This window comes from Onychomys torridus, chromosome 3 (assembly GCF_903995425.1).
Source record: "Onychomys torridus chromosome 3, mOncTor1.1, whole genome shotgun sequence".
NCBI lineage: Eukaryota > Metazoa > Chordata > Mammalia > Rodentia > Cricetidae > Onychomys > Onychomys torridus.
The window spans coordinates 144,314,921-144,342,722 of NC_050445.1; the positions used below are offsets into that span (position 1 = coordinate 144,314,921).

The window sequence follows — 27,802 nt, forward strand, 5'->3', positions numbered from 1 at the left end:
GCAAAGTAATGATCCACAGTATTTTACATAAAAGATAAATCCCCAAAAAGAAAATATTTAGAAGGACCTTTCTTGTCACTATCACCGAAATTATGTAAATGCAGCCTCAGATTTATTTACAACAGGTTATTTACCTTTTCCGAGGGCAACCTAGGAATGACACAAGACAAGAAGCTAGGCACTGTTTCACTTTAGTGTGGGCTATGGACATGCAGGGATTAGGGTACAAGGTGTTGCGACTTGTCCCTGAATGAATAGCCAGAGACAACTGTGTATACATAGGTCATGGTTTGGTGTACAAACACTCAGGTATAAAAAGTACTTCATGAATCTACAGAAAATATCTGAAACTGTTCATCCAGCTGTTGTTCTGATGACTGGCCAGGAAATTCAGCCTGCAATACCTCATCCTAACCACTGCCTACCAGAAATGAATTTATCTCTAGGTTGCATATTTCAAAGACACCTACCCAATTCCTATGACCTCAAATTCATGACAAAACATATGAAACATTCACTAACTCATCTGTGTTTGGCTCAGCATTTAACAGTAATGAATGGCCCGAATGATGTAGGGAAAGGAAACTACGGGGCTGGGGAGAGTGGTTAAGAGCACAAGCTCTTCTTCCAGAGGACCAGTCTGACTCCAGCACCCACACAGTAACAACTATCTGTAACTCCTTCACTTCCAGAGACCACTCCCTGGCCTCTAAGGGTACCAGGTACTCCCATGACACACCGACATACACACTTAAATTTTTAAAAAAGACAGGAAAATATACACTAGTTACACAGCTTCTCCTTTGAAGGTAAAAATTTTATTTTTGAGGAACTTGTTACTGCACATTTCAGAGAGAGCTATGTAAGAAAGCAAAAATGTTCTCCCCTCATCCTAGGAATAAATAAGGGCATAAAATTTTGTTTTAAATCATGACACTTGGAAGTTTAGCACCAGCATCCAAAATGAACAACAAAGGAAAAAGAGCATTTACTATATATTTCAGACTTCTTTGGTTGGGGTAATCCCCATGTGGTATTAATATTTCTTCTTTTAATTCATATTACCAAAACAGTAAAAACCAGGAAAAAAATATAAAGCTAGTGGTTGCTGAAACTGGGGAGGCCGCTCTCCTGTGCCTGTGCAGGTTCCCGGGATGCAGCTTGATGGACATTGCTGGCTCATTCCCTTTGTAGCTGTTAGTTTCGTAGAGAATAGCAGTAAACATTCTAATGTCCAAATCTTGGTTAGTCTTCCATTTTATTGCTTAGATGGTTCTTTGGTGTTGGTAAGGTCGTGGGTGTGCTTTTTGCCTTGTTTTTGAATTGTCATTAATTCTTAAGGTCACCTGGAAGAAATTAAAATCAAACTTAGCAAAAGTGATATACAATGACCAAAAGTTAGGACAAACAGGCAAAAATAATCTTCATACAATTCAAAATTATTTATAAGGCTCTAAACCAAGTACACATCTTGCACAGGTAAAACAGGATGAAAATTCTTATGTTTTGGTGGAAGCAGAAAAGTCAGTACACAATAACGCACATGAAAAGCCTTGTGTGGCAAGGACATCTGTAACGCAGTGTTGTGAAAGGTAGAAACAGGCGGACTGACTCTTGGGGCTTGCTGGCTATTAGCCTAACTCTATATACAACAGGTGGGTTAATGCAGGTCTCAATGGAGCCTGTGTCCACTCTGCCTAAAGAAACAAGAGGCGCTGCTGCCAGCCAGCACAGCAGTGTGCTCTCTGGGAGAACCAACTCCAATCGCACAGCACACTGCACAGAAAAGCTCAATATAAACTCAAAACTGTTCCCTCAAAAAATGGCACTGACAGAGTGGGTTTCACAACGTACAAGGGCAGCAAGAAGAAATACATAAAAATCTGGAGTATGACAGGAAAAAACTTGGGAATGAGCCAGGTATGGTAGCACATGCCTGCAATCCGAACACTCAGGCCAAAGTTCAAGACCAGCCTGGACTACAGAATGAGCTGAGGGTACCTGGATCTAGAAAATGAGCCCTAGTCTGTCTACCTCTCTGCCCTGCCTCCTCTCCCCCAACAACCTGGAACCCAAAACAAGTATGATAAACATTTAGCCTAACCCTCTGACAGCTGTAGCTTCCTGGCACACTTCAATCTTCTAGTAAGACTGACAAAATCTTCAGTAAGCCAGAAAACAGGTGATCCACACACTGAGAGGCTGCTCTTCTCCATCCCTGTTCTAATACCTCAATGTTACTTTAAACACTCCTAGACAGTCCTAGCCATCCAACCAGCAGCGGATGTCAACAAGGCAGAGGATAAACTGTTCAATCCCTAGTCCCCAAGCAGGCTAGAGCTGCAGAGACTCTTCATTTGTTTGTTCTTTGAGACAGGGCCTCTCTACTATGTAGCTCTGGCTATCCTGGAACTCAGTCTTTCATGTGCTAAGAATAAAGGTGTATACCAGCACACCTAGTTACTAAAACATTGTCATAAAAACCAAAGCAAAACAATGACATTGACTAATAGGTGCCAGAACAGCACTGGTTTTCCTAAGTGTCCTTTAGAATGAGAACAAGTCAGAGTCCCAGCACCCACAGGAAGTGAGTGGCAAGGGTCTGTCTGCAACCCTAGTGCCCTGTACAAGACAGGAGCATCCTTGGAGTTTGGTGGCCAACGAGTCTAGCCAATGCACTCAGTGAGATCCTATCTCAACAAATGAGGTGTAAAACCCGAGGAAAAGTGTCCTCTGCTCCACACAAACGCACAAAAGCCGACTGTCAAGCTAGGCATGTGGGCACAAGCCCATAAACCCAAGCACTAGGAGAAACTTGAAATAGGACTGCCTCAAGTTCAAGGGTGCAAGTACCACCAGGCCAGCCAGGGTTATAAAGCAAGACCCTGTCACAAAACACTACCACCAACACATGCATAAAAAATAGGAGGGGTTGGGGATTTAGCTCAGCGGTAGAGCTCTTGCCTAGCAAGTGCAAGGCCCTGGGTTCTATCCTCAGCCCCCCCCCCCCAAAAAAAAGGAAATAGGGTAGGAATGGTTAAGAGTGTTTGCTACAGGTCCAGAGGACTTGAATTTATTTCTAGTACGAACACTGGGTGGTTCATAACTGCCTATTCCAGCTCCAGAGGATCCGACAGCCTCTTCTGGACTCAGTGGGCACTCACGCTCACAAGCACATATCCCCACACAAACACATATACACTAACTTAAAAAAAAGATGATATTGTCTAAATAAATAAAGCTGATAAAACTGGGCCACCAGTTGGCTTAGCGGGTAAATGTGCTTGCTGTGCTGGCCTTCTGAGTTTCACTCCCAGACCCCATGGTCAGAAGAACTGACTCCTGAAAGCCATCCTCTGACCTCCACACATGTGGCACCTGCACCCACACAAGTAAGAATTTGAATAAATGAAGGCTATCTTAGAAAAAGTGGAGATTAACCTGTCTCCTTACTTATACCTCAACTTAATCAAAGAGGGTCAAACTCCAAATATACTGTGCAGCCAATCATCCCCAACATCCCCAATCTACAAGGCGCAATGGAGACCAAGGATGGGCACAGCGGAATCCCAGGTGTACTGAGAGAACAAGGCTCACCCTGCTGGTGGTGCAGGTGCCTGGGGGCCAGGGTCGCTCACTCGGCACTGCTCTGCTCGGTGGCTGGAGCTGGGTTCTCAGTCGATGCTTCACCTGCCTTGGTCTGAAACAAAGCAAACAGAACTAAAATCCTTCAGAGAACTGTGTTAAAGGGTAAAAAGTCTCAAAAGAGGATTTTCTCACCAAAGAAGTAACAATGAGGATTTCCACTTCTCTTCTATGTTTGAGTCAGAGATTAAGTGGCTTCTAGCTGGCCAATAAATACCCCTCTCCCTAGAGAACACGGCACATAATAACTGCTGTCACTTTGTGCTAGCTCGACATCAATTTCTTCCTCTATTAACTACTGTCCTTCATCCTACGTTCCCAATCACTGCTAGTGCAATTCCTCTAGAGACTGTTAACAAGTCAAACACTCAGTGTGTTACAGGCAGAGAATATTCTCTACAGATGGGTCCTAAGCAAAATGCTGTGCTTGTAAGTGTCCAGTTTCACACACAGCAAGACCATCTTTAGGATGATAAAGGTGGCACAGCTAAGGATGGTCTGGGCGTGTCCCTCCTGGCTGCTGGCTTTACCTCTTTGCCATCTTGTGAAACAGTGTTCAAGGGACGGGGTCGGCGCCGATAGTTGTAGGGGCGTCGGAATCCACGGCGGGCAGACGGCTGGTTTGGACCATTGGCCGCTTGCTGATTCTCTTTATCTTCAGCCTCTCCGATCGCAGGTGCAGGTCGTGGGCGAGGAGGTCCCCTAGAGCAGGGAACAGAAGTTACGTGAGGACACATACAGTGTGACTGAAGGCAATGTGTGGGCAGGGATGGGGGTGGGAGGGATCTCAAGGACACAGGGTTGGTTTACTATTGAATCAAGTGATTAAAAGTACTTGCTGAATGAATCATCCACAGACCAGACCTGCAGATGCAGATGGAATGTAGTCTTGGTGAGAAACTTTATTTCTCCATTATTTTGCTCCTTCACTTGTTCACACATTTGTAGTAAACCAGCACATAGTAAATACATAGGGTCCTACAAGGGACTTTGATAGGAACCTAGGATAGGAAAATGAAGAAAGACGTATGGCCCAGGATGCAGCCTCCATGAAAGGTGACGACCCAAGCCAAGACCAAGACCCTTACTTAATGAATCAACCACATAAGGAAGGTCGTGGTACAGATCCTTTCCCAATATATTTTACTTTTGTTTTAATAAGTCACTATTGATAAATTAGAAGGTACAGGTTGAGTATCCCTAATCCACAAATCCAAAACACAGAATTTGAAATTTTTGAGTGCCAAAATAATATGTAAAAAGCTTAAGTAACACCTTAGAGCATTCTGAATGGGGATTTTCCAGTTAGCATGTTCAATGTTCAACACACGCAAATGTTCCAAAGTCTGAAAGTGAGAACAATTCTCTGGTACCCAGGTTTAGATAGGGGAGGGGCAACATGTAAGACACACCATCCAAGAAGTCCCATTAGTTCCCCTCACCTCAAGGGTGAGAAGGAACTAACAAAGCCCCCTATCATGAAGCTTCCTCATGAAGATGGCCCTAAGTAAAGAGCACCTGCACTCTGAATGCATGACCTGTGGCCTGGTTTCCATCCCTGGAACCTGGGGTAGAGATCAGTCCTCTGGCCTACTCATAAATGCTGAGGCACACTCACAAATGATATTTAAGGATGAAACCAAACAAAACAGTCACCCAAAGTATCTCAGAGAATCTAGCCCAAATGAGGCTCTGGAAAAGAAATAGTGTATTAAAATGGCCTACCCTTCACTAACAGTAATGACAGTGGGACCGACACCCAGGATGTACTGAGGGCTTCATGTAAGTATCACAGACCACTGAATGACTCCACCACTTTCATATTTTGAAACATGGCTTCACTGCAAGCCCTGACTGGTCTGATGCTGAGATCCACCCGCATCTGCCTCCAGCTTTGAATAACATTTGAAAATGTCCAATGTACAGATCTGGTGCCCATTGCACAGTCCAGAAACATGCAAAGGACATACAGCTACTAAACTGATTCTTCAGAGGCTATGTGTTCCATAGCTAGATTCAAAAGCCCAGCAGACTGACTACCTTGATGATTCAAATATTCTACATCTCAATGTCTCTCCATTTCTGGCACATTAAATTATTTACCAATTAACTCCCCCTCCCCCCCAGCTGAGGACTGTACCCAGGGCCTTGCGCTTGCTGAGCTAAATCCCCAACCCCTCTTGTTTAATTTAGTAAAAATTAGGCATTAAGCCAGACATGATATCAAACACCTTTAATTTCAGACTTGGGTGGCCAAGAAGTGAGGCATGAGGACCTCAAATTTGAGGCCAGCCCAAACTACATACTAAATATGAGACAAGACCTGGCCAACACACATTAAGACCCAGTGTCAAAACAAACAAAAAAAGTAAAAAGATGAAGTAATTCATGTGACTTCAGTTGCGGACCACGACCAAGAAAGAGCCCAGTTAAAGAACAGCATTCTGACTGCTAAAGAGTAAAATATCTTAACACTGTTTAGAGCCCTAGGCTCTATCCCCACCATAAAAATTTTAAAAAAAGAAAGAAACTTTCAGGCTTGTGACCAAAGCCACCGTATCTTCCAATAATAAGCATAACCACGAAACAGACCCACAGTGTCCTCATCCACTCTACTGTCCCTCACTCTCCCACTCAAAAAGCTGTGGCAGACACTCATACCTGCGGAACCTTGGGCGGTAAGTTGGATTCCGATGAACCTGGAGCTGTGCTCCCTCAGGGACTCCATCCTTCATCTCTCCAATCTCACCAGCCTAGAGAGGGCAACAACAGCTGGAAATGAGTCAGCACACAGGGCAAGGAGATTCAAAGCAACAGTCACGTGCGGAAAACTGGCTTTAAAAGCAAATCAGAGTCAAGATCTTTGTTCCCGGCCTGATGCTCAGTAACAGCAGCCCTACTTACTGGTTATTTTTATGAATGACAGGAAAGGAAAACTCATTCCTACTGCAATAGCCTTTCCCCGCTTCCTTAGCACAGAGCTCCTAACTCTTCCCACAACATGAAAATCTGACCCTTTCAACATTAAGAGACCATTTTAAGGACTTGGGCTATAGCTCAGCTGGCAATGCTCTCAGCTTGCACATGCAAAGAACTGGTTCCCAGCACCAAAAACAAATAACTTACTTTATAAAAGGAAGTGACATTATATTTCTGAGCAATACGACATGTCCAACTGCTTCCAACTCAGATGCACTGACTCACTGCTTCTACTGGTCTCATCCACGTCACAGTCAGCTGAGGGTAGTAGTTCTAAGCGCCTTCGAGAATTTAAAGGCGGTTCAGCTCAGTACTGACAAATATTTAGCAGAGCTATACTTTACGTATAGCTCTTCCTTGTAACTTTTTCTTCTGTTTATGTCAAGTGTAACACTGAAAAGTATAATGTGGTGTTTACTTGCGGGGAGGTGAGACAAGGTTTGGCTAGCCTCAAATGTGTGATCCCTCTGCCTCAGTCTACCACGTGCTAGAATTAGTGTGTAGTCACCACCCCCAGCTTAAAAGTTCCTGTGCTAGTGATACAGCTCAGTGGATAATGGTACCGGCCCAAGACCGCTGGCCTGGATCTGCACTCAGGGACCCACATGATGGAGAGTATTTGCTCTGCAAAGTGCTTTTCTTGCAAGCTGGGGGACCTGCGTTTGGATCCCCAGTACTAATGTAAAAAGCTAGGCATGCATCTGAAATCCCATAATGGGAGAGGCAGAAACAGGCAGATCCCTGGAGCTCAGTGGCCAGTTTCAATGAGAGATCCTGTCTCAAAAACAAGGTATAGGGCTGGATAGACAGCTCAGAGGTTAAACACACTGGCTACATCATCCACATAGTGGCCCACAACTACCTCTAACTCCAGTTCTCTCCTCCAAAAGCACCACGCAAGCATGTAGATTAGACATACATGCAGGCAAAACACTGCCTCCAACACATACAAAATAGTAGTCAAGTATAAATAGTGTAGAAGACACCTGTCATTGACCTCTGACACATTCCCACTCACAAAACAACAATCCATCCAAGCCAGGCATGGTGGCACAAACCTGTAACCCCAGCACTCATAAGACAGAGGCAAGGACATCACCCTAAGGCCACAGTCAACCTGGGCCACTCAATGAGACCTTGTGTCAAAAACAAAACACTTCCTTGCTCCTCCTCAGAACCAAATATCATCCTTTATCTTTTTAGGATAAAAGAAGCATGAACATTTTTATCACTCACCAGCATGCCCACTAGCCTCCTCATGATTAACTCCCATTTTACCCTGGACGAGGGTTTCATGTTCATGTTTGTTCTCAACCTTTAAATCAGACTTAACCCTATTTATCTCTAATCTATCACTGATTGTATTTATCTCTAATCTATCACTGATTAAAGCTTAAAAGCCTCTTGAAACCACACCCACCTCTTTCATTTTAAAATAACCACAAACGGACATACAGAACAATCCTCAAACCACATTATAGTTTTACCACGTGTCAATGTCCCTTTCTATTTAGAATCATGTATTAAGTTTATTTGTATTTCTTTTAGGCTGAAATGTTTCATCTTTCTTGGTTTTCATGATTTGGGCACCTAAATTTGGGTTGCGTTACATTTAATTCATGTGCCTCTGATAGGAAAGGTCTCCACTGAATGTTCTGTAAGGAAGTCCCTTCATGGCCTATAAATGTCTTATTCCTCTAATGTTTCATATGTTCACATATTTATTTCACCTGTATAGCCTCATGGGTTTCCATTTTATTCAGCGAGCTATAATCTGTTACTCTAATAGCCAATAGGAATTATTCCTGCATTCTGGCTTGCTGCCTCTTGACAAGTCTCCAACATTCTTTAGAGTACTTCCTGCCTTTTTGGCACAGGATGTTCAAGGCTTGTACTGTGTTTTCTGACCCAGCTTAGAAAGCAAACATTTCTAGAAAGGAGCTTCTTTCTGTACAAGAACTGTACCCAGAAACAACCAACCAGGGATGAGCTGTGCTCAGCATTCCCAGGGTATCCTTGCTTTGGGGTCTTTAAGTAGCAGTACGCTCACAGAACACACACATGCATCCCGCTGTGTTACATGCGTATGACTACCTTCATCTGCCTCTCCTAGCAGCTTGGGTAGTGAGTTCTTCATGTTAAAAAAGGGGCAAGTGAGACCAGGGGGAACTCAGCACCATAAAAACAAATCAAGAAAATGTCTCACCATGATCCCACATTTCTGAGCTCCTTTACAGATACAATGGCTATAGAAAACCCACCCCATCACTATCAACCCTTAGGAACATCAAAGAGCATAGAGCCTCTCTTCCTGCTTCCTGCCATTTAAGCTTCTCACCACAGTACTCCACTCTAAGTTATCAAATCAGACCACCAATCTCAGCCTCATTTCCTCTACTTCCCAATTTCCTGTAACAGTTCCTCCCTGGAGTGTCCTCCCAGCATGCCCCTTCCCACAGCCCTTTGCCAGGCAATATTCATCTTCTCCACCTCAGCCCCGACACCGCAACCCCGGCAACCCGACGGGGGTTGCATCTCCCTTCACTGGACATTCCCCACTCTGCTGTCCTTGGTGCCATTTCTCTGTAACAAAAAACCTGCTTTCCTTTGCTGCACTGAAACTTCTCCACAAGAACCACAATAAAGTCAGCTACCACATCTTAGACAACACTTTCCTCTGTTCAGCCACTCTTGACCTCGGATTGCTTTTTCTGCCAACCTTCCTACGGAAGAAAGACTCCAAAACTTCTTTCTCCTGAAACTCCATCTTCATTCTTCTTACATTTTGCTGCAGTCCACAGAGGTACCAGCTCCTCCCACCACATATTTTTGCAATTATCAAGCACCACCTGTGTGAGGCACCACCGTGGGCCCTGATCACCGAGCCTCACTTGCTGCAGCAGTGAAGTATCTGATTCACATCTACACTGTTTCAAACAGTCCACCTCCTGGATTTGCTGCTCACTGTCCCCAACAGTCTGGTCATCAAGAGTAGATACCATCATGATGCTTATTCTCTTGGCTTCATCATGTTTAGAGCAAGACAAAGGTCCTTACCAAGCTTTAGCAGGAATGACCTGCCTTCCCCAAGATCTCAGCATACTTACTCCTTCCCCTGCACTCACCATCCCAAGCACACGCACCTGCATTTAACATAGTGAACCCTCCAACAACAAATAAAAGGCAGAAAGAAAGGTCACCGGCTCATTATCTTTGTGTAGGGGTGTATGATGTGTATTTGTTGCTTCCCTTCTTCATTTTGGCTTGAGTTTCTCAAAGCATGGTTTCTGTGTAGCCCTGGCTGTCTCACAACTCTGCATACCAGGCTGGCCTCAAACTCAGAAGCTGGATTAAAGCCATGGAACACCATGCCCAGCTCTATGGTGTGTCTTGTATGTGTCTGCGTGGTAGAATGGGTATATAAAAACAACAGTATACCTGTAGAGGACAGAGGCCAACCTGAGGTGTGGGTCCTTGCATCCCACCATGTTTGAAACAGGGTCTTTTGTTGTTGGCTACTGTGGCAGTCAGGCTGGCTGGCCTGCAAGCTTGTGGAGTTTCCCCTATGTCTGCCCCCAGTCTTGCTGTAGGAGAGCGGGCATTACATATAAACACTGCTTTGCCCACCTTTACATGGTTTCTAGAGATCTGAGCCTAGCTGGGTCCTCATGCTTGCATGGCAAGTACTTTGAGAGAACCATGACCCTAGTCACTAGTTGCTAATTTTTAAAAACATTCAAATCACTTTATTGGTAAGAAAAGCAACAAAAATATGGAAACCACATTACTTATTTCAAACATCTGCCACCTGGTGGGTGCCACCGTGCTGCTTCCTTTTCTCATCAATGACTTTCTTAAGTTTAGGGGCTCTACATGTCAAATACACACACCACCACTCTTGAAAATTGAGACCCTCTGCTACTGAGAAATGTCCTTAAGCATCACACAAACACCACTGACCTGCATGCTGCATGGCATCACTTCCCATGCTGCCCACTAATACTCCATGAAATCTTACCTTTTCTATCTGAATTTCGATTTTTAACTACTCCAGAGATCTAGCTTTATTTTTTAAAAATAATTTACGACAATGACGTTAAAGACACCTAGTTACATGTAAACTTTATGAAGTTTTCAATTTCAGCTGCTGATCTGGCTTGAGCAGGCTCAGTAACTATGTACCAACACGGCAGCAGTATGCATGAAAGACTCTTTTGCTGCAGACATCTAATAATGTGTTTTGTTTTCAATATGGAATGGCTATGGTCGGCATGCACATGTTGTTTTATGTGCTGCTGAGAGTAAGCAAGCTGCTAAAAAATTCAACATTAAGTCATGATACTCTGACACTAAGGAATCGTTTTGCTCTGGTCTTCAGTATGAACTATACTCTTTTAAAGATATGTGAAAGAATCACTAACGTCTCATGAAGTATGCCAAATAGTATAATTACCCCAAGAAGTCACTGATAAAGCAACATAACCAATGTTACAATCCAGCTGACTGCTCTCACCCTCATTTCCTAGAAGCCCCAGTGTTGCCCTGAAGACGCTCACCATGCCGCATGTACCCAGTGTTCCCATGTATTTGACACTACTTGTTATTTTTAGCACATTTGTCAGGGGCAGCTGCTGAAGAGTTAGAAGGGCAAAAACAAGAAGCCTTGTAGAAACAACCATCATGCATGATGGGAATGGGAGGAGTGTAGCAAAGAGACTGAACAGAATGTTCAGTCAAAACATGGGGGGGGGGGGGGCCCAGGCACAGTGAGGAGGAAAGAGCTGTAGCTGGTACTAAGTAAGGACCCAAGTTCCCCGGGCATTACAAGGTTGGTGTACAGCTTATTACAGACTCACAAAAGCTCTACCACTTCCAGCACTCCGCCTGACAACCAGCATGCTCATCTAACTTGATACTTTACCTTTTCCATTGTGCTTCACCTTCATGTTTCACAGAACATTCTAGTAAAGGCATTCAGTGCCTCCACTTAACAGGTGAACAACAGTTTTCTCAAAATGAAATGACCAGTAACAGAAATAGGATTAAAATAAAATGTAGGCCCTTTTTGAGATCAGAGTCCAAGTTGTTAATCTGTCTCAGTATGTGCCACAGGCTAGCCCTAAACCCAGACTCCTCTTGCTTCAGGATGCATCGTTATGCATGGCTGGTTTTTCCTACAAATAAACCTACAAACTAGACACCCTACTACCCTTCACTGTGCCACATGATATGACATGATGTACTTCAAAGAGCATTTCTATGAGTGTTCTCAACAGGCAGAGTGGGCCTTGCCTCAGCTTTGATAGTGCAGGAAGCTGCAAGCAGTGTGTTACTTCCGGTAGCTGGAGTTGAAGGAGGAGGAGAAGGAGGAGGCAGAGAAGGACGAAGGGTGAGGACTGCTGAGGAGGAGTCCCAGGTGCATTTTACCTGCATTCTGTTGGGATGGGGAAAGACCCGTGAGCGACGGTCAAAGGTCTGTCCCACGTGGTAAGGCGGGAAACGCCGCTGCCGGTATGGAGGGCGATACTGGGGGCGGCGCAGCTGATTCCTGGCCCCAGAGAACTGCCCATCTGTGGCAGGGGGCTCAAATCCTTCACTGCTGCCGCTCCCTTCCTCCTCCTCCTCCCCAGCGTACTAGCGAAGCAAAGAAACAGAGTTTCAGAAGAAGTTACAGCCAGGCAAGAACCAAAAGAATACCACTTAGGATGGCTATCACCAGGAAACACCCACAACTCCCAGAGCAGTGACTGACTGTTCATTGTGCAGACACAAGGCATGTAGACCAAGTGATTGCCTGGGATAAACTACATGGAGATTAAAATAGATCTATGCAGATAACATACCGAGCAGCAGAAAAGCAAGAGCAATCAATCTATTACCAAATCTAATGGCACTGAATTAAAACAGCAGTGTTAACAGTAGGCTCCTTTCAATGTGTCTCCCAAATTTACCCCAGCAGGGAAAGTCAAGGACTGTCAAGAAAAAAAAAAACTTTATGATATCATCAGTAGATTTGACTTAGGCAGTATGCTCCCTAGGGCAACGAAGGAAAAGCACTCCCAAAACTCCACTAAGACGTTCATCTCTCACCAGTATACGGTGAGATCTTCCAGGACACAATGGCATGCAGTCTCTCAAAAGAACAAACACAAAACAAGGAATCCCACTATCTTCTATTAAACCATACATCAAAGACTTGCAATGGTATAGTTAAATGCCAGTCTGCTCTCCCAACTTGCACAGGATTTTCAATCGAAATATTTTATATCACCATGTGATAAGTTATTTTAAATTAATAAATATTATAAACCATTCCCTTAGAATGGCTTGAAATAAGCTTTAACTGTATTTTAATAGCAGTAAATCCTAATACTAACCATTTCTAAATATAGAACTTAAAAGATCGCTCATTTTTTCTATTCTTTAACAAATTAAACTACCACACACTCAAGGATTTATTATCACAAATGTCATTTAAGCCAGTCTTACAAAGAAAAACCTGTAGTTCCTTTAAGGTGAATTGAAAACTGGTAAGCTTGTGATCAGTCTCTCTTAAGAGGATGGGCTTAAAGCTTCAGAGCCTCCACACCAAACACAGACGCCCAACTAAACTCCCCACAGAACTTCACAAACCAACAGTACACTGTTCTCTGAGGTACCAGGGGTTAACTCAAAGGCCCATCTATGTTAGGCAAGCGCTCTACCACTTAGCTATACCCCAGCCCTTTTTTTACTATTCATTTTGAGACAGGGTCTCACTAAGTTACTCAAGCTGGCCTTGAACTCACTCTGTAGCCCAAACAGGGCTTGAACTTGCGATCCTCCTGCCTCAGCCTCCCCTGTAGCTGGGATTACAGACCTGCGCCACCAGGCCTGGCTCATTCTACTCTTTATAAAACCTGTATGAATAAATGATTCACAGTTATGTAAAGACATATTTTGCATAGAAAATATTCACCACATAAATTTCTGAAGGCGTATCTCTTAAGTTCACACAGCTAAATCTTCCATAAAGACCTTTATGAGGCAATTCCAATGGCACCACTATTACAGACTATACTCAAGCCAGGACAATTTAAAGACCTCCACATAGACAAACTATGTATTTTTTTTCCAGCTCTTGGAGGGAAATATCTTTAAGAAAAAGTTTTACCTAAGATTTTCTACCACTTTTACTTTTGAATTGACCTAGACATCAAACTGATCACAGTTAAGAGATCTGGTACATGAACGAACTTGAGTTAACATCACCAGAGTAAACTGCCTACCCCTACCGCTCAAACATTAAGTGGTATGTGTGTACACACATGTGGAGGCTAGAAGTTGACACTGGGTGTCTTTCTCAATCACTCTCCACTGTATTTTCTGAGATAGCATCTGTCACTGAACCCACAGCTCATGAATTCAGCTAGGCTAGCTGGATGATGAGCTACAGGGATCCACTTGTCTCTCCCCCAGCACCAGGGCTTACACACATCTCCAAGAGGACTCAGCACGTCTTCATGTTTGTATGGCAGGCACTCTGAGCCTTCTCCCCAGCCCTCATGACTTTTTTCTTTTCAAAACCAAAGAGTAAGAAAAATATAAATAGATAAAATGTAAGGAACGCAATAAAATCAACATGGGATGACAGGAGCAGAGAGGACAAGCGGAAGCACTGAGGAAAAGATGTGCACCTATCCACATGGAGCCACCATTTTCTTCTGTAGACTTTTCTTTCCTTTCCTTTTTTTTTTTTTTTTTTGAGATGGGGTCTCACTGCATAGCCCTGGGTAGCCTGGCACTCAAGAGATCATCCGCCTCCTCCCTCAGAGCCCCACGTGTTGAGATAAAATCCATCATGCCCGCTAATCTGAAGATGTTTCTCTTTGTATGACACAGGCAACTTCCACACTGTTCCCAGAAGACCCTGACATACATACATACATGGTGCTGGCACCAGGCTTTACCTCCACAAACATAAAAACAGACTATTACATTACCATACCTTCTTAATTCAAATCTAGCAAGGTCCTCATGATCACAACTGGGTTCATTATGTTTACCTTGAGAATATTCCAGCCAGCTTCACCTGAAAATGCTTTCACCTGGACTGAGACTAAGTGAAAGAACTAAAAATCAGTAATCAGTCACCTCTTAACTTTGAAATAAGAGCAGAAGGCTTTCCTCCACAAAGTAGCCCCTTCACCGAGGCAAGTCACTCAGCACTCCACAGGGAACATGCAGCGATTCCCAAGATCTGGGAATACGCTGCTCCTGACTCTTGCTTGCCAACCAACTGCAGACTTTCGTAGAGGCCAGCTGTCTCAGCACCAAGGCAGAAACAGGTTGCACAGCTGTGATAGGAACCCCAATCCTGGTGCCAGTGAATACCACACAATGAGGATCCGGCCTAAGAGAAGCTTTCGGACATCTGGGCACCTTAGTTAAATCTTCTGGTTACGAGGTACTTGAATGTCTTGTTACTTGCCACCAAGTCCACCAAGTCCATCCTAAATGATACAACTTCTGACTGTCAAGTTCCCATAGGACAGTTAGCTTTGAGTAAAATCTGGGCACTAAAAATTCCCCTTCAAAAACAATCCTCTATCTCCAGGACACGGCACCTTTGATATGGTATTTATCACTGTCCCTATGTTCATTCAGTTTTACACATGAGAATATTTGGATCAATGGTTAGGGACAGACGACATACATTACGGGGAGGTCCACGGCGTCTGCCGTAGTAGCCGCGTCTGTAGCGGCGCCGATCAGCAGCATAACGACTCCCTTCTACAGGAACTCCATCTGGACCAGTCACATTTGCTGCTTCAGCACCCTGAGGAAGAAAACAGGTGGTCTTGAATTTTCAAAGAAACCAAGTAACTTCCTCCAGCAACAGACAACTTTTGTGTTAAGAACTCCTACTATGATCCTAAAAACAATGTTTTTAACCACCTCAATAAGAGTGCCTGGGGTGGTGGTGGTGCACGCCTTCAATCCCAGCACTCAGGAGGCAGAGCCAGGCGGATCTCTGTGAGTTCGAGGCCAGCCTGGTCTACAAAGCGAGTTCCAGGACAGGCTCCAAAGCTACAGAGAAACCCTGTCTTGAAAAGCAAAAAACAACAACAAAAAAAGATTACTTTTGGGTTGGGGATTTAGTTCAGTGGTAGAGAGAGCACTTACCTAGCAAGTGCAAGGCCCAGAGTTTGATCCTCAGCTAAAAAAAAAAAAAAAGTGTGCCTGGCCTCTATAAAACAAAGAACAATCAGACTGCAACCCACAGAACCATGAGGCTATATATATGGCACAGGGGACCCTAGGATGACTATTGCTTATAGTAAGATTTGGTTTTACTCAATTACTGAGCAACCCTCAATGAAACATCACAATATTAAGAGCTGCCAGCTTGGGTCATGCAGGGATCAAGAATAATGGGCCTTGGCGGTTCCTGTTCCTGGAGTTGTGTCATGCCAATGGATACCAACATGCTCCAGAAGAGAATTTGACATCACTGCTGCTGTTGTTGCTGTTATAACAGTGACGACCACCACTACTACTGTTTCTGGGATTGCCATTTCATAACTGGTTACTACAGCTAGCACAGTGGAGACCCTGGCAGCAAAAGTAGCTACCACAGTTAATTAATCTTTCATTCTATTAGGCAAGACAAATTTAAATCAATAGTTATATACATTTCGATTGGCTTTGAAAGTTATAAATTTACAAACTCAAGTTCCACTTGCTCTCAGGACACCATCTTACAAGGACTACAATTTACAGTAAGGCTCGTTAAGGAAGGGAATGGCTCAGTTGCCTTTAACCTACCTTCAATGGGTGGATTAAGACTGCTGTTGGTTTTTTCTATGCCAAACACACAGATTGCAAGCCCAGCACCACTTAGAGATCTTTGGCAACAGTTAACTCTGCAGCTCTCACACGACTGAGCCTGTATGATGAGTATTCAGAGACGGGTAGTGCCTGGGGGATGCTCACCAAACTAAGACAGAACACCTGTGTGGCCTGGACAGGTGTTTCCATGATGGGTAAGGTGACCTGCTGATGTCCCATACAACCTAAGTCAGAAGCTCATTTTTTAGTAAAAGGGGGGGACCTGTAGGGCCTTGGCCCCCATTTTGGGTAACTGTAGCCTTACTAGCTGACCTTGACCTTGATATCCTCCCTACACTAATTCCCTGTGAGATTCCACCCTCCTGAATGCTTAAGGGAAGCTCCTTGTCTGTGTATCCAGCATATTTGGCGTTAACAGCTTAGATGCAAGATTGTAAAACATCAGAAGTGGGGGTGGGGATTTAGCTCAATGGTAGAGTGCTTGCCTCAGATCCAAAAAAAAAAAAAATCAGAAGCAAACTTCTGCCCTCTGGGGTTCCCCCATTGTTCTGTAAGCCTGTATTTAAGACCTCCTCCCTCCTTCAATAAACGGCATTCGGAGGAGGAGGAGGAGGGGGAGGAGGAGGGAGGAGGAGGAGGAGGAGGGGAGGAGGAGGGGGAGGAGGAGGGGGAGGAGGGGAAGAAGTAGTAGTAGTAGTAGTCGTAGTAGTCGTTGGGGAAACCCACAGAGACAGCTGACCAGTGCTAGTTGGAACTCACTGACTCTGGACTGACAGCTCGGGAACCTGCACAGGACCAAACTAGGTCCACTGAATGTGGGTGACAGTTGTGTGGCTTGATCTGTTTGCGGGATCCCTGGCAGCGGGACCAGGACTTATCCCAGATGCATGAACTGGCTTTTTGGAGCACATTCCCTGCGGTGGGATACCTTGCTCAGCCTTGATACAATGGTGAGGGGCTAGGCTCTCCTTCAACTTGGTATGCCAGACTTTGTTGACTACCAAGGGAGGCCTTACCCACTCTGAGGAGTGGATGGGGGTAGAGTGGGAGGGAGGTGAGGAGGTCGGAAAAGGGGAAGGAGGGGGAACTGGGCTGGCAAGTAAAATGGGAAAAATTTAGTAAACTAAAAAAAAAAAAAAAAGAGTGCCTGGCCTCCAAAACCACACACCTATCGCTTGAGAAGCCCCACCCCCTTGTCTCCTTAGCCAAATTAGAACAGTGTATATTTTTTAGAACACTTCAACAGAAGAGAGCAGAAACGTACTACCATGTGCTGAAAACTGTGGTACCCTGAGGTAACACCAGAATCCTGGTTGGTTGGCTCCAGCTGCTCTGACCATCCCTGAGTTACTACTTAGTTGGAAACATCTCTGAGCTTTGGAGAAACAGACAAGAAAAGGCCCTGACATAGGAACACTCTCCCCACGCAGCCCTCCTTTAGCCCTTCTTGTTATAGTCTTGACAATGACTAAGAGCTCTTTTTTCTACTCCTAGGTGCTAGGACAGAATAAGGACAACATGCTAGGTAGGCACAAGTATTCTAACACTGAGCTACATTCCCAGGCACCACACCACCAAATTCACCTGCAACAAACCTGTTCGGAAAAGCCCCATTTCTTTGAGATATAGAATATTCTAGGGATCAGAAAATTTCAACCTGCCCCATCTGGGACCTCAATCACTTATTCTTTACTATATAACTAGGTACGGAGGTACACACTTAACTGGCCAGTGTGAATCTTCGCTATCAAGCTCTGGGGTTTCCCACAGTCATCCTGCGTACCTGTTTGGACCCTAAATTCTGGAGAGAAAAGAACACCTACTGGGAAGCTTTGTCTCCTAGGTCCATTAGAGCAACCTACACAAGGAAGAGGCTGTGTACACTGTCCAGGAAGCTGCTGTCTACAGCCATTGCAGGATCCAATGGGAGAGGAACCTAGTTGGCTTAATTGGTTGCAATCAAAACTTTCTTGGCAGGGAGGTGGGAGGGGTGTACTTCTGAGGCAGAGTTTTATTTTTTCAATTTTTTTTTTTTTTTTTTGTGGAGCTGAGGATCAAACCCAGGGCCTTGCGCTTGCTAGGCAAGCACTCTACCACTGAGCTAAATCCCCAACCCGAGTTTTATCACGTACAGCATAGGGTAGCCTTATATCTTGCAACATTCCTCCTCCCTCAGTCTTTCTGGGAACACAGGCAGGTACCACCATGTCTGGTTTCTGTGGTGCTGGAAATGGAACCATGGGTTGCATGCATGCTAAGCAAGCATTACCAAAAAGGCTACATGCCTGGCCCAAGACAGGTTTAGGGTCCAAAATAAAATGTATCTTAGACTTTGAGAAACTAGCATTTATTCTAGAGTTCCTTTATTAAACAAGAAACTAAAGTATACAGCATATTGAATATTTATAGTGGCATCCAGTAAAAACATTTCTGGGGCTGGAGACATGGCTCAGAGGTTAAGAACACCTACTGCTCTTCCAGAGATCATGAGTTCAATTCCCAGCACCCACATGGTGGCTCACAACCATCTGTAATGAGATCTGGCACCCTCTTCTGTATATATAACAAATAAATAAATAAATCTTAAAAAAAAAAAAAAAAAAAAAAAAAAGGCCGGGCAGTAGTGGCACACGCCTTTAATCCCAGCACTCAGGAGGCAGAGCCAGGCGGGTCTCTGAGAGTTTGAGGCCAGCCTGGTCTACCAAGTGAGTTCCAGGAAAGGCACAAAGCTACAGAGAGAAACCCTGTCTCAGAAAAACAAAAAACAAAAAACAAAAAAAACATTTCTGCCTCCAATTCCTTCTATCACAAAAAAAGTAAATAATTTCGGTGAGGCTGAGACAACATTTACTATACAATAAAATTATGTGTCATCACACTCTTACACTACCAGCTTCTCACCTTTTCTCCTTCAACCACATCAAACTCTACAGTTTCTCCATCTCCCACACTGCGCAGATACTTGCGTGGATTATTCTTCTTGATGGCGGTCTGTCAAAGAAACAGAAAACTCCATTGGAGGTGTATTCCAATATTGAAATACATTCATCAATTTCATGATAGCCAGAATACCATATCTGTATTTAACTTAAACAAAGAAAAAAATTCTTCCATTACTCTGTATCTCCAAACAACACTCTACACCACCAGTGAACATTTTTATTTTGGTTTCTAGAACACTTCAAAATGTATCCCAATAGGTGGATGGATTAAAGAGATAGTCAGTCAAGACACTAAATCAGTTACATCAAGCCAAGAGGGTCCTGAGGTTCTTCTGTCTACGGCTCCTTCCACAAGGGCCAAAATGCCTACATGGGACCTCACAAAGACACAGAAGCAGCATGGTTTGGTACAGAGGGTTTGTTTATACATGAGACACTTTCAGCCTCAAAAGCTTTTTTAAATGGGAGTGGCAGGCTGGAGTGATGGCTCAGTCATTATGAGTACATATTGCTCTTGCAAGGACTTGAATTGGACTCCCACACTCACAGTATGTGGAAGATAACCACCTGCCACTCAGAAGATCTGGTGACTCTCCTGGTCTCTGTGGTGATACTGTGCACCCTAATAAACTTGTCTGAAATCAGAGGACAGAGCCAGCCACTAGATTAGACATAGGGGTCAGGCAGTGGTGGTACATGCCTTTAATCCTATCATTTGGGAGGCATAGATCCTCTGGATCTCTATGAGTTCAAGGCCACACTGGAAACAGAACCAGGTGTGGGTGGCACACATGCCTTTAATACCAGGAAGTGATGTCTGGGAAGAGAAAGGTATATAAGGTGTGAGGAGATAGGAACCCACTCTCTTTAGGCTGAGGATTACATAGAGGTAAGAACTAGTGGCTGGCTGTTCTGCTTCTCTGATCTTTCAGCTTTTACCCTGATATCTGGCTCTGGGTTTATTAAAAGACCATCTAAGAATCAACAACAGTCTCCACTGGCACACAAATAAAAATAAAAGGTGAAATAAAAAGGAATTTAAAAGGAAGGCTGGATACGGTGATGCATGCCTGTAATGCCAGCATTTGGGAGGTAGAAGCAGTAGGATCAGGACTTCAATACTAGATTCTTTCTCAAAAATAAAGATTGGCTTGGCGGCTCATGTTTGAAATTATCAAACTTGGGAAGATGAGTCAAAAGGACCATTATGATCTTGAGGCCAGCCTGGAGAGCAGAGAATTTAAGACCAGTTTAGACACAAAGTAAGAAATTGCCTCACAAAGGTAAATGAATAAAAATGAGTGATTAAAAAAAAGGAATATAATATCAATGAGATAAATATTTATGACCCTATATACTATGATAATATAATAAATAAACAAATCATTTCAGTATAGATAACAAACAAGTGTAAGCTGGTCTTTATGAGCTATTCCCCTTTATGGATGAGGAGACATGAGGTCAACAGGTGACTTCAAAGCCAGCAGACTCAAATGGAAGAGATTCATATCCCTACACTATATCTGTGAGTTCTTAACATTTCCCACCTCACATGCCAGTAGAAAACTTGAAGATGCCACTCTACACCAGACATCTGCACCTACATCATCTGCTTAAGAAAAGCCCCTTTCTCTTTTTCAAACACAGGGAGAGAAGAATCCTCAACACATTTCCACTTCCCTGGCTGGCATCTCTCCACAGTTAAGGGCTGGGGAGTTTCTATGGAACTAGGTCAACCTTATTTTATAAAGCGATTAGACATGTAATCCAGCCTTCCTCTACTCTGAGTAGGAGGGAGAAGAGGGGGAAAGTGAGCCAATAGGGCAGAGACCTCAGCCTCTCAAGGAGGCGGCAGCTCTGGACAGGATGTATGCGCACACACATGAACATTTAATCATTCCAAAAAACAGCCCCTCCCTGCCGGCTCTTCCCCTTTTCCTGTTAAACTGGGCAGGCCTCAACACACTGAGGTGACTCACCACACAACCTCATGGGGCTGGAATCGGGTCATTAGCTCACAGGCTAGGAGGCCATCACCAGCATGGAAACCCCTTTCTCCCAGCAGTCAGTGAACAGGGCACTTCCCCCAAAGGCCATTAACCTCCAGATATTACAATCAACACTTCCTTTTCAGTCTGTTAGAACTTATCTCAACAAATCCACTCCAATTATCTATATACTACAGAAATGTATCCCACAGGGCAGACATGAAGCATAGAAAATACAACTATAGGTTTTTATATGTGGCTATCTCCAACTGCCAAACTCCAGCCTACCACATAAACCCAAATACTAGGGAACAAGTACAGCATGGTAGCCCTTGCAGGCCAGTGTGCCACTGTCAAGCTTTCAACACTGAAAATGGCATGCCTCTTTCAGACTGAAGATACAAAAGGAACAGCTCCTAACCTACTTTATAAAGCAAACACTCCAGGATAATAATAATAAAGAACATCTGAGGACTGAGACATACGAAGCAGAGGTCCACAACACCCACTTTGTTCAATTTCTTTCAGACAGACGGGAACTGGAGGGGGTTGAGGAGTGGGTGGTCTTTGGACCTGGACATGTACTAGACATCTCTCTGTCAACAGGAGGGAGGACTGTCTAAGAACAGGAAGCTTTCTCACCCCTGAGACACACACACATCTAACCTTCTGCTTGTGGGTACTGCTCACAAGGCAAGGGAGTTTTACCCAACACTAGATAAGGCAAAAGCCAGGCAACCAAGAGAACCACAGGCCAGTAAGAAACCGACGTGGAAGCAGTTGTTTGACTGAGTATGACTTCATTCACACTTGAAAAGAAACCACCCAAATGCTTGAAAAGTTACTATGATGGGACAAGGGAAGGCTTATCAGCCACTCTTAATAATGTTGAACTGAGCTCCCATTCCAAAAAACAAAAACCCAAAGGAGTTCTGGATACTGCGCAATCATTTGTAGAACTCATACAACCAATGTAAGTATCACTGCTAGAATCCCTCTTACCTGGTGTACAAACACATCTTCTTTGGTGTCATTTCTGTTGGGAGGCAGAAAAGAAAACAACTCAAAATTAAAGGTTCTGAACATTCAGAGAAACCTCAAAGAACCAATCTACTGAGCTGAGCTCTCAAGACATAAAAAACACAACCTTTTAAATAGTTTGTCTTTTCAAAACAGATGCCTAGAACCAATTCCCATAGCCCTCATCTCTCCCAGATGCCCCTTCACTGCTCTACATTGCATCGCAGAGATCCAAGCATTGGATTCCCCACACAGAAACAACCCTTTGCTCTCACATCTTTCTCAATCACATGCTGTGTAATCAGAGCCCTAAATTTCCCTCCCAGCAAAAGTAAGACAGTCAAAAGGACAGGGCACAGCTGTGAACTAGGCTCTCCTTACACTGAAACTTAAAACAGCCCTCCAACCACCCCACCCTAACCTCCACCCCACCCAGACAGATAAGGAAGAAAACTGGAGGAATTGGTGTTAAAAAGCAAGGAAATCACCAACACCCTGTAAAATACATCCCCATGTCTCCCAGCAGCCTGTGGTTACCTTCAATCCTGTGTGGTCACAAGTCACCATGGTTTAAACACTGTCTTCCTCACAGGACTTGGACCAAACCAGGGCTGGGCTTACAGCCCCGGCTCCGTTACTCTCTAGTGTGTGTGACCTTAAGGAAAGCTGCTTAACCAGGCTCTCTTCCCCATCTGTGACAGGATGGAGAAGGACTAACTAAAGCTCTCCCCACTTGACTGCAGTTTTCACTGCTGTCCTCTTCTAAAGGCCAGGGTATATGAATGCTTTTACATGTCTTCATGTAAACAATGATCAACAGCTTAGAAATGAGACTATTTACCGTGCTTACAAATCTCAAAATGTATATATACAGCCTATTAATTAATAAAGTAGAACAATGGACTTGTAAGTGCCATTGCTACAAGTAGGTACAAGAAACACAGACACATACCGATTTATAAATCCATATCCATTTCTGACGTTGAACCATTTGACAGTGCCAAGGACTTTGGTGGCTAAAACAGGATTAAGCAGATATGTTAGCACCTGACCTACAAAGAGATAAAGCTCTATCACTAAGGTCCTGATATCATTACACAAAGCCGAAACACTTTGAGTAAACCATTAATGGCTTAACTCCTCCCCTGCCCCCACCCCACAAAAAATGGGTAAGAATGTGGAGCTGTGATTATCCTGCAGTACTTTTTCCCGAGGCCTCAAGGGGTGGTCACATGCCTGGACAATTCTTCAGTAATTAAAATTAGGAAAGGTGGCTGAGGGGAATGTGCTGGAAAAGACTCCGTTCTAGTGCAGAGGCATCTGCACATGCCTATAAACCCAGCACTTGGGAAACGAGAGCCGGATGATCAGGGGTCCAAAGCCAATGTGGGCTGCCTAAGACCATCCTTAAAAAACAGAATTTAAAACACAAAAGCCTGAGGAAGTTGCAGGGCTGGGGACTTGCTCAGTTCAGGGGCAGAGCACTTAGCATTCAAGAGGCAACAGGTGTGATCCTCAGCACAAAACCAAATCAACAACCAGAAAAAAGAAAAACCTTCCAGTTATTACCCACAGACATTTCCTAGGTGCAAAGGAAGAGCCACAGAGAAAGCATAGATAGCTGAGCCATCTTATCATTTTTACACTTTGAAATACTAAGCAAACTTTAATAAGCAACACAGGAGCTCCTTCTCAGTAACCAACCTACAAAGATATAAAGCAACTTGTCTGGTGGCCAAATGAGGGCTGGTCACCAGTCCAGAGTAATAATAGAACTGATGCTGGCTCACCCCAGTCCTGTACTTACCATCTCCAACACAACAGGCCCTTTTCCCACCAAGGTCTTTCACCTGCTGTTGTCAGCTGCGAGGAAGGGGACCCTGGCATTCTCTAGAGTCAACTTGATTACTACAATGCCTCACTTGAGAATTCATCAAGAAAAACAATCTAAATTCTGTAGATACCTATTAATCTTAACTATTCCAAACATGATTTCTGGAACCAATGGTAAATGTCAAATTCAGTAAACTCTAGGAAACAGATCTAAATCCAGGACATGCACAAGACACTCAAGACCTCAAAGGAAAAGCATGGGGTGAAAGGTACAGACCAGGCTGCCTCGAAGAGGACGCTGTTGAGAGGTACAATGACAGGCTTGCAAAAGCATTTTAGCTTTCTCTGAAAGGCTACGCAGCCTTTAGCTTAAAAGCCAATCTGGTTTGAGCTTCAGAGCAAAGGGGAAAAATTGATGTTTTTAGATGTCATCAGACAGAAGAGGTCAGGTTTGGATACACAGTATGACTTCTATGCCTGGGTTCTACATTGGAGGATTTTGTGTTTCTTTCAAAACCCCTGGTCCTACAGATACACTCCCGGGGTCAAACTGATAGAAGGACAACACGAGGCTGAATCGTGGTGCACACCTGTAATCCCAGCCCTTGAGAAGTACAGGCGGGATGATAAGGAGTTAAAAGTTCTCCTCTGCTACAGAGTGAGTGAGGCCAAGGCCAAGGCCAACTTGGGCTACTTCATAAGAGCAGCCTGGAAAAATAAAATATTAGAGCAAAACCAAAAGACATACACAAGGAAGGTGGGGGCAAAGGTAAATATAACACCACAAGGGGAAAGATGAGAAAGATTCTCAAGTCTGTTTTCAAGGTCTCCATGAGTTGAAAACCAACCTGGTCTACACGGTGAGACTGTCGCAAAAGAAAACAAAAACTAATTCTCCAAATATTTCCAAGCACTTAATATAACCAAACAAATTCACTCACACTTTAATACCACAAACACATTCAAATACACAACAAGGCACTGGTGGAGTTCCCCTATCTAATTCTTTTTACTCATGTAAACAGTTTTCCCTAAAAGACTAAGTGGTATAAGCCAAAGTTGAGGCCCCTTTGCAAAGACCAGAATGAGAGCATCCAAGAACAGATATCCATTTCAGTCAGCACTGGGTCCAGAACATTTTGGGTATCCATGTGTCTGCTTGGCACAGGAGATGGCAGACCACACTGCACAAAGACAAACAGTACTCAAGTGTCAGGTGCAAGGCTTGCCCTTCATTTTCAGAGTCTGGACTTTTGAGTGGCAGGATGAAAGACATCAGAGTCGTCACCAGGTTATCTGGCAGAAACAGAATTAACTGTTGGAGATTGCGGAAATTAACCTTCATTTATCGGCTCCCTCCATCTCCAAAGACATTATCTCAAGTGAAAACCTGTAGGACTCCATCTTCCCCTCAGTAAGTTATCATTAAGAACCTGCTTTGGTTAGCAACACGGGGTTCTTTCTAGCTTTCCTTTTGTGTGGAAGTGATCCAAGCAGAATCTGGGTGGAAAGAACCATAATGCAACACTCACAAGACCTTAAAGGAACTTTTTAGTGAGGATAGGGAGGAAAAAAAGCACGCAATTTGGCAGGAACTGAGTTTTTAAAGCCTTGGAAAAACATGAACCGAAGGATTGTCGAGAATTGGGAACACCGAATGGTGTTCTGTTTCTTCCACTTATCCCTTCAGCTTTCTTGCTAAAAGGGGAGGAAGCACCAAGGGCAGACGAGCCCAACTGGCCCCACCCAGAAACAGTGAACACTACTGAAGAATCCCACACCATCTGTTAACTTTCCTGTTTCGGAGAGCGAACCACATGCGCCACGCACACACCCTTCAAGGAGCTTATCTACCACCCACCTGCTTGGCAAGCCCGTGGAAGACCTCACAACACTGGGAGTTCTTTAAAGATGAGGACACCGAAATATAGGGCAAAACCAACAGCCACCGTTGCAAAGCCTCTGCCTCCTAAAATCTCCAGTCTCCATCTTCCCGTTTCCCTTCCAGTTACAAGTCCCAAGGTAATCATATTTTGGACACATGTCCTACTCCACTTCCGACCAAGTTTTTCCCAGCCCCATACCACGTGCGTTCCTACAGTGCGGGGAGAGGGAACGGTGCAGCAATTGGTGGGCACTAGAAGGCTCTTTGCATCTGTGCCATGGCGAGGGGTGGGGAGGACACGGAGGGCACCCGCCCCAAGTTTCCCGAGGCGTTGCAACATCCCTGTGCCGGCATGTGGCCGGCAGGAGCATGGCGGCTGTCCCAAACCCACGAGGGAAGGGCGTCGGGGACAGACACCTGACCCTCCCAGGCCAGAAAAAAATAAAATAAAGCAAAACAATAAAGTCTCCCCAACTCACCCCGCCCATCCCTCCCTCCCCGGCATCCCATCTCGCACGCACGCCCCCCCCCATCCCAGCCCCAGGAAAGGAGCTGCTTTCCGGACCCACAGCAAAGACTCCAAGTCCCGGCCCACGTGTCCCAGCCCGCCCTGCATCCGCGTCCATCCTCGCCCGCCGCCTCTCCGGGGCTGCACCCGAGGACTCACCGAGAACTTTCTTCTCCGCGTCCTCGCTGCCCGCGGGGGCTGACGAGGCCGGGGCGGGCCCGGGGGCTGCGTCTCCACCGGGGCTCCCCGCGAGCAGCGCGGCGGGCGCCGGGGCCTGGGGCGCGCCGCCGGCCGCCGGGCTCTTGGGCGCGGGGTCCGGGGGCGCCGCGGCGGGCGCGTCGGCCGCGGCCTGCGGGAGCGTGGTGCCGCCGGTGGTGGCCTCGCCCGCCTCGCTCATGCCGCCTCTCCGCTCTCTCCGGGCACCTCGGTGGCGGTTGGCGGCGGTTAGCGCGGTGGCGGTCGCGGCGGCCGGCTCGCTCTCGGGGAGGCCGGTGCGGATCGCGCGGCGCGGCGGCGGGCGGCGGCTCGAGGGCGGGGGACGCGCGCGCTCGCGGTCTCGCTGGGTCTCCCGGCCCCGAAGATGGCCCCGCGCAAGTGCTCGCGGGCGGCGGGCGGGCAGGCGGGCGTGGGGCGGGGAAAGGGTGGGGAAAGCCGGCTCGGCTGCTCATTAGCATTTAAAGGCGCCCGAGGTTCTCGGCAAGGCTTCCCCGTGCTGGCGGTCCCGGGGCTGTGGGCTGCAGAGAAGAGGGGGATCCCCCCCACTGCACAAGACATCTTTCACCTGAGCCTGCTTTTTGGAGAGGTGGAGTGGGGCACCCACACGCCGCCTTAAGAAAAAAGGAAAGCTCCAAATCGTTAACATGTTTGCATCCAGCAGATACTAGAAACTATTCTGGTACTGTGATTACGAACTAGAATAACCTGGCGTGGAGGATGGCTCGCTCCGGTAATATGGAAACGTCACTGTGAGTTCGAGCCTAGGCATAGACTACTGAGACTGTGCCTCAACTACCCCTTCTCCCAAGAAATAACACAGAAACAGAGGATTGGAGATGTAGCTCGGGGAATCTAGGGCTTGTCTAGCAGGCACAGAGCCCTGGGTCCAGGCGTGGATCAGTTCAAGGTCATCATCTGCGAAAGAAATTTGAGGGCTACATGGGACTATCCGAAT

The 27,802-nt window shown here is 45.3% G+C and overlaps 1 protein-coding gene and 1 non-coding gene across 3 annotated transcripts; both read right to left on the bottom strand.

The window, feature by feature from the left end:
• Positions 1-654: 654 nt before the first annotated feature.
• Positions 655-27,235, bottom strand: Ybx3 (Y-box binding protein 3). 2 transcript variants are annotated; one of them, XM_036181704.1, is made up of 10 exons: positions 26,791-27,235; positions 23,358-23,421; positions 22,388-22,421; positions 19,357-19,446; positions 15,320-15,442; positions 12,052-12,258; positions 6,307-6,398; positions 4,176-4,347; positions 3,598-3,700; positions 655-1,346 (listed from the first exon to the last, which is right to left on the bottom strand). In XM_036181704.1, exons 1-9 carry the CDS (start codon positions 27,026-27,028, stop codon positions 3,635-3,637), a joined length of 1,086 nt encoding a protein of 361 aa, XP_036037597.1. In that variant the 5' UTR covers positions 27,029-27,235; the 3' UTR covers positions 655-1,346; positions 3,598-3,634. The 2 variants fall into 2 exon arrangements, with proteins under 2 accessions (XP_036037597.1, XP_036037599.1); XM_036181706.1 differs by lacking the exon at positions 12,052-12,258 and having other exon boundaries at positions 658-1,346.
• On the bottom strand, positions 18,286-18,414 carry LOC118580959. The gene has a single exon (XR_004944609.1). It is a non-coding gene; the product is annotated as a small nucleolar RNA SNORA70 (small nucleolar RNA).
• Positions 27,236-27,802: the final 567 nt, after the last annotated feature.

Coding starts and splice junctions, on each gene's coding strand:
- Ybx3 (XM_036181704.1), bottom strand. CDS start 27,028: ATGAGCGAGGCGGGCGAGGCCACCACCGGCGGCACCACGCTCCCGCAG. Junction 15,443..19,356: donor ATGTGGTTGAAGGAGAAAAG/GTGAGAAGCTGG, acceptor TTTCTTCCTCAG/GGTGCTGAAGCAGCAAATGT. Junction 6,399..12,051: donor CCCATCCCAACAGAATGCAG/GTAAAATGCACC, acceptor TGCCCTCTCTAG/GCTGGTGAGATTGGAGAGAT.